This window comes from Culex quinquefasciatus, chromosome 1 (assembly GCF_015732765.1).
Source record: "Culex quinquefasciatus strain JHB chromosome 1, VPISU_Cqui_1.0_pri_paternal, whole genome shotgun sequence".
NCBI lineage: Eukaryota > Metazoa > Arthropoda > Insecta > Diptera > Culicidae > Culex > Culex quinquefasciatus.
In genome coordinates, this window is record NC_051861.1 from 114884771 (window position 1) to 114896386 (window position 11616).

At 34.1% G+C, this 11616-nt stretch overlaps 1 protein-coding gene across 2 annotated transcripts; it reads right to left on the reverse strand.

Moving 5' to 3' along the window:
- Window positions 1-3877: 3877 nt before the first annotated feature.
- Window positions 3878-7999, reverse strand: LOC6045255 (sorting nexin-25). 2 transcript variants are annotated; one of them, XM_038266830.1, is made up of 3 exons: window positions 7568-7999; window positions 6808-7376; window positions 3878-6738 (listed from the first exon to the last, which is right to left on the reverse strand). In XM_038266830.1, exons 1-3 carry the CDS (start codon window positions 7686-7688, stop codon window positions 4411-4413), a joined length of 3018 nt encoding a protein of 1005 aa, XP_038122758.1. In that variant the 5' UTR covers window positions 7689-7999; the 3' UTR covers window positions 3878-4410. The 2 variants fall into 2 exon arrangements, with proteins under 2 accessions (XP_038122758.1, XP_001862644.2); XM_001862609.2 differs by having other exon boundaries at window positions 3878-7376.
- Window positions 8000-11616: the final 3617 nt, after the last annotated feature.

Genomic DNA, 11616 nt, shown 5'->3' on the forward strand with positions numbered 1-11616 from the left:
TATTTTTAACAATTGGTTAAAATTTTATAAAATTGGATTAAATTTGATAAAATTTGATAAAATTTGTTAAAGTGTTAACAAATTTCAACTGGGACTATGATTTTTATTTTTTTTTAAATATGTTTAAATTTGTTCAAATTCGCTAAAATTTGGTCTAAATTTATTAAAATTTGTAAGTTTTTTTCTAAATTTGTTTAAATTTGTATTTTTTTTTAATTTGTAATCATTTGTTAAAATTTGTTTGAATTTGTTAAAATTTGTTTGATTTTTTTTGAATTTGTTTAAATTTGTTTGAATTTGTTTAAATTTGTTTAAATTTGTTTAAATTTGCTGAAATTTAAAAAAAATGTTACATTTACTCTCAATAAGCCTTTCTAGTCAGAAATCCACCAACACATTCAAAGTATATTTACATTACAGCTGGACGTTTGTTTGCATCAGGTTTCCCATCTCTTTCTAGCAAAAGTTGTTTGTCAGGCGACATCTAGCTGGGTTTTTTGACTGACCGCCCGATATGTCAGCCAACACATCGCAGGGCTGTGACAGCTACAGCTCGATCATTGTTTGCATCAGGACACTGTGACGAGGAGTTCGTCATTTTTGAGTTAAATTATATTTTTTTCACTGGGCCTAGAAAGCCTTATACACACTCAAAAAATATTTTGGAGGGGGAGTCTAAGATTTCAAAAAAAGAATCCACGTTGTTTATGAATGATCCCAAATTTGTTTGATTGTGTAATTTGTATAATTCAAATAATTTGTATAATTTAAGAAATTTATGTAATTTATTTATTTCTGTAATTTGCGAAATCAGAGTTTTTTATGTATTTTTTGTAATTTTTGTTATGTGTTAATTTGCTAATTTGTTAATTTGATTATTTGTTTATTTGTTAATTTGTTAATTTGTTAATTTGTTAATTTGTTAATTTGTTAATTTGTTAATTTGTTAATTTGCTAATTTGTTAATTTGTTAATTTGTTAATTTGTTAATTTGTTAATTTGTTAATTTGTTAATTTGTTAATTTGTTAATTTGTTAATTTGTTAATTTGTTAATTTGTTAATTTGTTAATTTGTTAATTTGTTAATTTGTTAATTTGTTAATTTGTTAATTTGTTAATTTGTTAATTTGTTAATTTGTTAATTTGTTAATTTGTTAATTTGTTAATTTGTTAATTTGTTAATTTGTTAATTTGTTAATTTGTTAATTTGTTAATTTGTTAATTTGTTAATTTGTTAATTTGTTAATTTGTTAACTTGTTAATTTGTTAATTTGTTAATTTGTTAATTTGTTAATTTGTTAATTTGTTAATTTGTTAATTTGTTAATTTGTTAATTTGTTTATTTGTTAATTTGTTAATTTGTTAATTTGTTAATTTGTTAATTTGTTAATTTGTTAATTTGTTAATTTGTTAATTTGTTAATTTGTTAATTTGTTAATTTGTTAATTTGTTAATTTGTTAATTTGTTAATTTGTTAATTTGTTAATTTGTTAATTTGTTAATTTGTTAATTTGTTAATTTGTTAATTTGTTAATTTGTTAATTTGTTAATTTGTTAATTTGTTAATTTGTTAATTTGTTAATTTGTTAATTTGTTAATTTGTTAATTTGTTAATTTGTTAATTTGTTAATTTGTTAATTTGTTAATTTGTTAATTTGTTAATTTGTTAATTTGTTAATTTGTTAATTTGTTAATTTGTTAATTTGTTAATTTGTTAATTTGTTAATTTGTTAATTTGTTAATTTGTTAATTTGTTAATTTGTTAATTTGTTAATTTGTTAATTTGTTAATTTGTTAATTTGTTAATTTGTTAATTTGTTAATTTGTTAATTTGTTAATTTGTTAATTTGTTAATTTGTTAATTTGTTAATTTGTTAATTTGTTAATTTGTTAATTTGTTATTTTGTTCATTTGTTAATTTGTTAATTTGTTAATTTGTTAATTTGTTAATTTGTCAATTTGTCAATTTGTTAATTTATTAATTTGTTAATTTGTTAATTTGTTAATTTGTTAATTTGTTAATTTGTTAATTTGTTAATTTGTTAATTTGTTAATTTGTTAATTTGTTAATTTGTTAATTTGTTAATTTGTTAATTTGTTAATTTGTTAATTTGTTAATTTGTTAATTTGTTAATTTGTTAATTTGTTAATTTGTTAATTTGTTAATTTGTTAATTTGTTAATTTGTTAATTTGTTAATTTGTTAATTTGTTAATTTGTTAATTTGTTAATTTGTTAATTTGTTAATTTGTTAATTTGTTAATTTGTTAATTTGTTAATTTGTTAATTTGTTAATTTGTTAATTTGTTAATTTGTTAATTTGTTAATTTGTTTATTTGTTAATTTGTTAATTTGTTAACTTGTTAGTTTGTTAGTTTGTTAATTTGTTAATTTGTTAATTTGTTAATTTGTTAATTTGTTAATTTGTTAATTTGTTATATTTGTTAATTTGTTAATTTGTTAATTTGTTAATTTGTTAATTTGTTAATTTGTTAATTTGTTAATTTGTTAATTTGTTAATTTGTTAACTAGTTAATTTGTTAACTTGTTAATTTGTTAATTTGTTAATTTGTTAATTTGTTAATTTGTTAATTTGTTAATTTGTTAATTTGTTAATTTGTTAATTTGTTAATTTGTTAATTTGTTAATTTGTTAATTTGTTAATTTGTTAATTTGTTAATTTGTTAATTTGTTAATTTGTTAATTTGTTAATTTGTTAATTTGTTAATTTGTTAATTTGTTAATTTGTTAATTTGTTAATTTGTTAATTTGTTAATTTGTTAATTTGTTAATTTGTTAATTTGTTAATTTGTTAATTTGTTAATTTGTTAATTTGTTAATTTGTTAATTTGTTAATTTGTTAATTTGTTAATTTGTTAATTTGTTAATTTGTTAATTTGTTAATTTGTTAATTTGCTTATTTTTTAATTTGTTAATTTGTTAATTTGTTAATTTGTTAATTTGTTAATTTGTTAATTTGTTAATTTGTTAATTTGTTAATTTGTTAATTTGTTAATTTGTTAATTTGTTAATTTGTTAATTTGTTAATTTGTTAATTTGTTAATTTGTTAATTTGTTAATTTGTTAATTTGTTAATTTGTTAATTTGTTAATTTGTTAATTTGTTAATTTGTTAATTTGTTAATTTGTTAATTTGTTAATTTGTTAATTTGTTAATTTGTTAATTTGTTAATTTGTTAATTTGTTAATTTGTTAATTTGTTAATTTGTTAATTTGTTAATTTGTTAATTTGTTAATTTGTTAATTTGTTAATTTGTTAATTTGTTAATTTGTTAATTTGTTAATTTGTTAATTTGTTAATTTGTTAATTTGTTAATTTGTTAATTTGTTAATTTGTTAACTAGTTAATTTGTTAATTTGTTAATTTGTTAATTTGTTAATTTGTTAATTTGTTAATTTGTTAATTTGTTAATTTGTTAATTTGTTAATTTGTTAATTTGTTAATTTGTTAATTTGTTAATTTGTTAATTTGTTAATTTGTTAATTTGTTAATTTGTTAATTTGTTAATTTGTTAATTTGTTAATTTGTTAATTTGTTAATTTGTTAATTTGTTAATTTGTTAATTTGTTAATTTGTTAATTTGTTAATTTGTTAATTTGTTAATTTGTTAATTTGTTAATTTGTTAATTTGTTAATTTGTTAATTTGTTAATTTGTTAATTTGTTAATTTGTTAATTTGTTAATTTGTTAATTTGTTAATTTGTTAATTTGTTAATTTGTTAATTTGTTAATTTGTTAATTTGTTAATTTGTTAATTTGTTAATTTGTTAATTTATAAATTTGTTTATTTGTTATTGTTTTTTTTTACTTTGTAGAATTTCGGAGCAGTTCTTTCGAATAAATCAAACACAATCACCTCAATTGTCAAATTTGCTTTATTATCAATACCAATTTATATGTGTACCAATTATGAGATCATCAATTTAGCTCGTCTACATCACTTAAAGGTTAGAACAGTCACAATTAAGTACCAACACATGATTACTTGTTTCTTATGTTTTCTTCTGTTAATTTCAATTATTTTCACATAAACAGTTACTGCCGTGTGGGTGTTGGTGGTGGTGGGGGACTAGACTGGTAGGTGGTGGTGACGTGGAATGTAACCCTTTTTCCACTCTCTCTTAAATACTTAAATGTAGGGAATGTGTGTTTGTATAAAATAAGCCTGCCTAACTTAGAGAAAGTAACTTCAACCATTACGTTACACACTAGCTAGTGAGCGCCTTTTGACATTACCGTTTGACAGTTGCTCACCTCTCTTTTGTGGTAGATGCAAGGTAAGCAGCTGTCAAACACATCAAAGTAACGCCCTCAAGTTGATTAGTTCCATTCGCTTGATTCCGTTTTTCTCGGTGGTTCGTCCATACGTTGCGTTGCGTTTCATTGTCATTCAGTTTCTTGATATGATTCTGGTGGGAGTTACGTGCGATGATGACGCGAGCCCAAAGTCGCTAGCACCGGTTCCGGAGCGGCCGTGGGTCGGGGTGGAGGCGGAGGAGCCGCCTACCACGGCGACCGCAGCGACGCTCGGTGGCACCTTGAGTTGGCGGATCTCCGGGAACAGTTCGAGCATGAGGATTTCGAGCAGGTCGTAGAACAGCTGCTTGTTGTAGACCGGGTTCTGGACGTTGTCGAAGAGCTTCATGATGCCGGCGCGGGCATTCTGGGCGCCGATCAGGTTTCCGAGCAGGTCCGGGATGTTGTCCAGGAGGAGGGACTTGGCCGCGTTCATGGTCATCTCTTGCTGGTCTTCGGAGCGGTCGACGGACTTGACGGTGAGGACGCCGCCGGGCCAGAGGGCTTTGAGCACGGTGGAGGCGTACGTGTGCAGCATCGGCTCCTCGAACAGGTAGTTGATCGACTCGCGGATCTGCCGGTTGATCGTTTGGCCGTACGTGATCTGGACGAACGAGATTAGGCTGCGGCGAAGCCACTTGAAAACGCCACCCATGTCGAAGATCTCGCCGAGCAGGGCGTACAGGGGTTCGGCGATTGAATCTTTAGCGTCGGCGTCGGTCGCGGCTTTGGAAGAGCCGTTCTCCGCGCTGGAACCTTCCAGATACATCGACACCTGATCGTCGTCGGCAAAGTCGGCGCTGTGCAACCGGAAGTGCGGTCCCCAGAATTGATCGAGCTTTTCGCTGTTGGCCTTGAACAGGGTTGCCAGCGAAAACTTGGACTTGTCCTTTTTGGAAGGTGACGGATTTGTGCTCTGCTTGAGTCGATCCGAACTGGGGCTGAGAAATTCGTACAGTGCTTCGCTCTGGTTGAGGTGATCGTCCTCCAGGATGAAGTTCAAGTACTTTTGGATCTGCTGCTTGGCCTTCTCCAGCAATGATTTGTCGTTCTTCAGGAGGAACAGCTTGAATGCGTTGTTCGAGGGGAGATCGAGCGCTTTCAGTTCGGCGCAGACCGGCCGTAACTTGCGGTGAAGATCGTGGAACTGTGCCAGCGATCGTACCACGACCCACCCGGTGGAGATGCTATCGGCGGCGTCCATCGCAGTGCTTACGTCCTCTTTGCCGCAGTCGTTCACCTCGTCCACCTGAACCACGATCATGAACTGCGGTTGAGGTTCCTTGTCGTCGGAGAAGTCTACACTCTCCACGATCGCTCGCCACTTGCCCAGATAATCGCCCCAAACCTCCGTCCGCAGCAGGTGCGACTCCAGCTGTCGCTTCTCACCCTTCAACCAGTCGATCTCCTTCTCCAGAATCCCCAGCAGCTTCGAGTCCGGCTTCAGCGACTGCTTCAACGCATCCAGCGCTTGGTTCTTGTTCGCCAACTTCTCGTCCAGCTGTTCCAGCTTGTTCCTCGCGTATGTCGAGTGGTTGCTCAAATCCATGATCACCGGATCGACGTCCCCACTCGCGGACGATGCGTTCGAAGCGGTTTCGTCTTGACTCTCGGTACTTGACGAGAGGTACGTGTTCAGCGTGATCTCTTTAAAGTCCTCCTGCGTTAGCGAACTCTTCAGCTTGGCGTACTCTTCGCTCAGCAAGAACGGCTGGTAGTACTTCTCCTCCATCGTCACCAAGCACTCTCGCTGCACGTCGAAGAACACCTCAGTCCCGCCATCCCCCACCAGAAAAGACTCCATCTTCTTGCGTGACGCCTTGTCCACGGGAACCTCCGAGTTCGGACACCGGATGTACGTGTAGAAAATTTCCGCCCCAAGCTGATGCCAGGAAGCCTTCTGTGCGTGCTTCAGCTCCTCAACCGTGGTGTAGAACCCAACCAGCGACGCCGCCTTCAACGGCTCCAGGAAGATCGTAAAGTGCCTCCGCCCCGCCACCGTCGAGAGAATGTCCAAGATCGAAAGATCCACATCGTTGCTCACGTTCCCGTCCCACCCGAACTTGGACAGACACTTTTCGCACTGTCCCTTCGCGAACGACAACTGCTGAATGTACTTCTTCAGCTTGATCGCCGCCGTTATGTCCGCCCGGCTCGGTCCGTCACTCGAATCTCCTGAAGCACCCGTTCCGCTGCCCTTCCCGATGAAGAAGTCACTGTCGAAGCCACGCGTTCGCTGCAGGTTCTGCATCGTCGTAGCCTGCATGATGTCGCTGACGATGCTGCCCCGGATCGACTGCAGCTCCTCCGTCGTCTGACTCCCGTTGATGAGCTTGAGAAAGTCCTCAAAGTTGGCGGCGTACTCGTAGCTGCGCTTGTGGATCGCTACCGCGACCAGCTTCGTCTCGATGCACTCCACGATCTGCTGGTTGATAAAGTCGGGGGACGTTAGGTATTTGATCGCCGGGAAGAGCACCTTGTAGGAGATCACCTCGCTCAGGAGGTCCTTGATCGGGGACAGTGAGTACCCACGTGGGAGCAGGAATATGATCAGGATCTCGCAGATCTTCTTCAGGAACTCGAGCTCCTTCTCGGTGGTCGCGAGATACGAGGACGTTCCAAACACCGGATCCGTGCCAAGTTCCACTGCTCGTGCTTGCGCGATTCTGATCTTCTCCAGGTGTATCGTAGTCTTGACCACGAAATCGCACGCGATCATCTTGGGCGCGTCGATTCGAGAGGCACGTTCGTGCAGCTTCTCGATGCCCAGCCAGAGGTCCTCTTTGAGCAGGTCGGCAATTCGTCGTGGATTTGCGATGATCTCCTCCAGCGCGGGACTCACTACGTCACGCATGGCGTTTCCGATGATTTGCTGGAGCAAGCTGTCCACGGTGCGCCCAAAAATGATCGGCAAGCTGGAGGCGTTCTTCGGCGGGGAAGGTTGGTCAAAGAGTTGCGACTTGGTAGCGTTGTACAGCACGTTATTTGGGAGATCTTTCGCATTGTGAGTGCTCTCTTTGTTCGTAAGCTTGTAGTGGACGTAGATCGTACCGAAGATGGCTGCAAGAGGAACCAGGGTCAGTAGTGATACTCCATTAGGGAAAAGTCCCCATTTTCCGGGGGGACACGATTACTCATCACTCAGAGTCGGCATTACTACTAGGCGATTCAAGGCAGACAAAGGATGCCATTATTATCGATTCCCGTTTGAAAAACACCCACTCACAGATTCTTATCTCCCCGTAACTTACCCAGCGCAATCAGAATCAGCGAGTACAGCAGAAACAGACAGATGTAGAAGAACAGCGGCCAGTACAGCGAAATGGCCACGATGACGGTTCCGACGATGCCGGCCCAGTAAATGACTCTCATATTGTTGTTGTGACGACACTCTCTGAAGCCCCTACAAAAACTCAAGGCCGTTTTGCAACATCTGCAAATGCATCTCCAAGACTTTTTTTTCTCGTTTCAGTCACTTCCAGCTGCGATCGATGGCGTAGCCTTCGGCGGCCATCAATTATGCACCATCGGAGCGGGGTTTAGGCCAAAAATAAGCTACAATATTGTGTGTGCGAGCGAGTCTTGCCAAAAAATGGTGTTGTTTGCACTTGCACCTTCTTTTTTTCTCGTGGTCGTCGTCGTCCACACACTAAATACGCCCCTTTGCTGGCGTTTGACACTGGTGACAGTGCGCAGCGGCCGAGCTGTCAGTTGGTGTGACGTTTTGCGTGCGTTTTTCTTGTTTCTTGGAAATGATTTGGTGGTGTTTGTGAGCGGGGCTCGCACTATTTGTAAACAGAATGCTGTGGGAAGGGAGCAAAGCAGGAAATGTTTTGTGGAGTGGTGTTTGGAAAAGGCTTGTTAAATTTTTTTTTTAGGTTTGCATGAGTACAAACTTGACAGAATGGTTTACCAAAATCGCAGTCTTTTAAAAAATGCAACTGATGTATATATAAGACAACTTAAGGCTATTTTTATGCAAGGGAAACGAATTTATGATGCACCAAGTAAGCTCTTTTGGAATTTTATGACAGAATCAAAATTTTTCTCGGCACTCATGTTATGATCTGCAGGGGTGTGTTGAAGTCATCTTTTTATAAATCTGTGGAAATTGTTTTGCTTTTCCTGTCAAAATTATTTTATTTGTTTTTTTATGATGATTTTTTGTAAATTTTTAATTCTGATATTGAAATTTAACTTTCAACCATAAAAATAAATTCTTTCGAACTTTTCAAAATGCACAAAACCAATATTTTTTTTGACAAATTTAACCTAAAAACTTGTAAACAATGCACTACTTAGAAAAATGTTAAGTCAAAAAAAAATGTTAAAACAAAAAATTTAATGTTTTCTGGAAAATTGAGGAATCCAAAATTACTGATAATCAGGTAAAATCCAAGATGGCGGACCATGATTATAACTAAATTCAAGACATAAAAAACTAAAATTGAGGTATTTTCTGAAAAAGTGAGGGACCCAACACTACTAATATTCAGGTATAACCCAAGATGGTGGACCACAATTATTCCCAATTTCTGGGCATAAATACCAAAGTTTGAGTTATTTGCTAGAAAGTGAGAGATCAACAATTACTTATATTTAGAAATATTAAAAGACGGCGGACCACGACTATTCCTCATTTTTAGGCATAAATACCTAAATTTGATTTTTTTTTTCTAGAAATGTGAGGGATCCAAAATAATAGAGGATATATTAAGGAAAATTTAGGAATAATCAACATCAAATTAGGTATTATTCAATAGATATGCAGGCAGAAGAAAACAATGGTTTAAAAGACATTATAGTTTTATTCACATAAAACAGAACTATTTCTAAAATGTTCTTACCTAAAAATACATATTTTATGATTTGAATATATTAATATTATAATGTTATATAATATTTTAATGTTTAAATACTTTGAATTTATATTTTTTCTTATATTTTATGTTTTTATATTTCAGTTTTTTTTCAATAATTGAATTGTTCATGGTTTTTTTTAAATATTGTGATATTTTAATATTTTAATATTTCAATATCCTAATATTTTTTTATTTTTAATTATTTTATTATTTTTATCCTTAATTTTCTTAATATTTTAAATTTTTATTTATTTTCAATATCTTATTATTTTAATCTTTTTACAACTTCAATATCGAAATTTTTAAATATTTGAAATTTTAGATTTGTTGAAGTTTCAGAATGTTAGGAATTTAAAATTATTATTTTCTCTCATTTCACCATTTGATATTACGCCCCTTTGAAATGTTGGGCTTGATTTAAAAAAAAATAAAATATCGTTTCCAGAAAGATCGGAAAATTTCACGGAGGTTTCGTATTTTAACATTGTAAATCGGACCATTAGTTGCTGAGATATCGACGTAAGAAAATGGTGGGTTGTTTGAGTGAGACTTAGGGAGCGTTATTTTTTTACGTAACGCAAAAAATGGATTTTCGGATCCCCACTCCAACCCTCATAACAAAATTTCCATAGAAATTTTAAAATTTTTGTATGGAGCGTAACACGACCTCCGACCCCCCCTTCCCCAACTGCGTTACGTAATAAAAGAACGCTCCCTTTTTGATGGCAATTTCGATTTTACATCGAAAAAAATATTTTGCAACCAATATTTCGTTTTTTTAAATCGGTATTGATTCTAAATTCATAACTCGGACTAAGATTTTTTTACCCGTTCTAATTTGATCTAATCTAATCTAATCTAATCAGCCAATCTTTCGACCAAAGTTTTTTTTTGCTCGATCTGGAATTTTCTGAAAAGTTGGCATTAAATGTCCCCAAAAACATATTAGAAAATAAAAAAATGTGTTTTTTTCTAGTTTTTAGTGACAATAAGTGAAATTAAAAATCCCCATTTTTTTTACCATGCATAATTTTTTTTCAGTGTAGTCCTTATCCACACCTACAACTTTGCCGAAGACACCAAATCGATCCAAAAGTTCCTTCAAAAGATACAGATTTTTTAATTTTAATTTATCATTTTTGACAAACAGTGATGCAAAATGGCTTCTTTGGGCATGCCTAAGGCACCCAAAAGTTTCAGCCGGATTAAAAAATAAAATAATTAAAATTAAGAAAAAAAGACCGATTTCGTAGAGAATTGCTATATAGTCTACTTTTGAAAATTTTGATTTTTGGGTCATATATGACCCGTCAAGCTTGAAAGATAACAGATAATTAAGATAAAACAGATAATTTTTTACAATTTTTTTACAATTCTGAAAGAAATCGATGAAGCGGACATCTTACTATTTGTTTCCCGACGCAGTAGGCTTTGAAATCTAAAAAAAATGTTCTGTCATTTGTTTTCCAACCACCGTCAAGTCAAGTTGTTTTTTTCCCAGATTTGAAGAAGGATGAGTGGGTCCGAAACAGATTCTGACTGTCCTAAGGACATTCCGTATAAATCGGAGACGCTGTATGACGCTGCCTACAAGAAGTTTCAAGGTTGTAAAAGTAAGCTCGGTCTCTGTCTTCCCATAAACCATGAGTAAATCGAAAGAAACCGGAACTTCCGGACGCAATGCGAATGCTTTTATGTACATAACATAACATCTCCAATGACAAAATGGAAATTTCAGATAATGTTGATGCATTTTTTTGAAAACTATTTTGAAAAAAAGCAAACACAAGAAGACACCTACTAAACAAACATTCGATAAGATGAAAAACCAACTAATATAGAAAAGTACATCTTGAACGAACAGTGGTTTCTCAAAAGCTCTTCGACCATTTCCAACTCTCATTTAAAGACTGTTGGGTGCTTCTATGGAGGAATGAAAAAATCACTTCAGAAGCGCTTTTTCAACTGACGGAAACAAGTTTTACAAAATGTCTAGGAAAAGATATCCGGAGAATGGGGAGAGATCATTAGGGCTGTGTACAGATTGCTTTAATGGCGGAATCTGGATACAGTAACGTCGTGGATAGCCAGCATGGTAGCATAAGGAGGAAACAGATGGACTTCTGTCATCCAAGCCTGGAAGATCGAGATTTTAGAAACAGCAATATTTCTAGTATGAATCTTGGACTTGGACCATCAGTGTCACAGAGAAAGCTGACTTATTAAATGACGTCCGTAATAGAAGTCAACAAAAGCTAGAATTCATTTTTTCGAGAGTCCCCTCCTAGATGTCACTTCAATCTCATCTTTACCTCAAACCCTCTCTCAACTCGACACTCCCTACTCATCCAAGACACCAACCGTTCCTCTCTTTTGTCATTTTCATCTCACCACTCACTCTCTCTCTCTTTTCGCTCCTCTCTTTCGCGAGTTCCTTT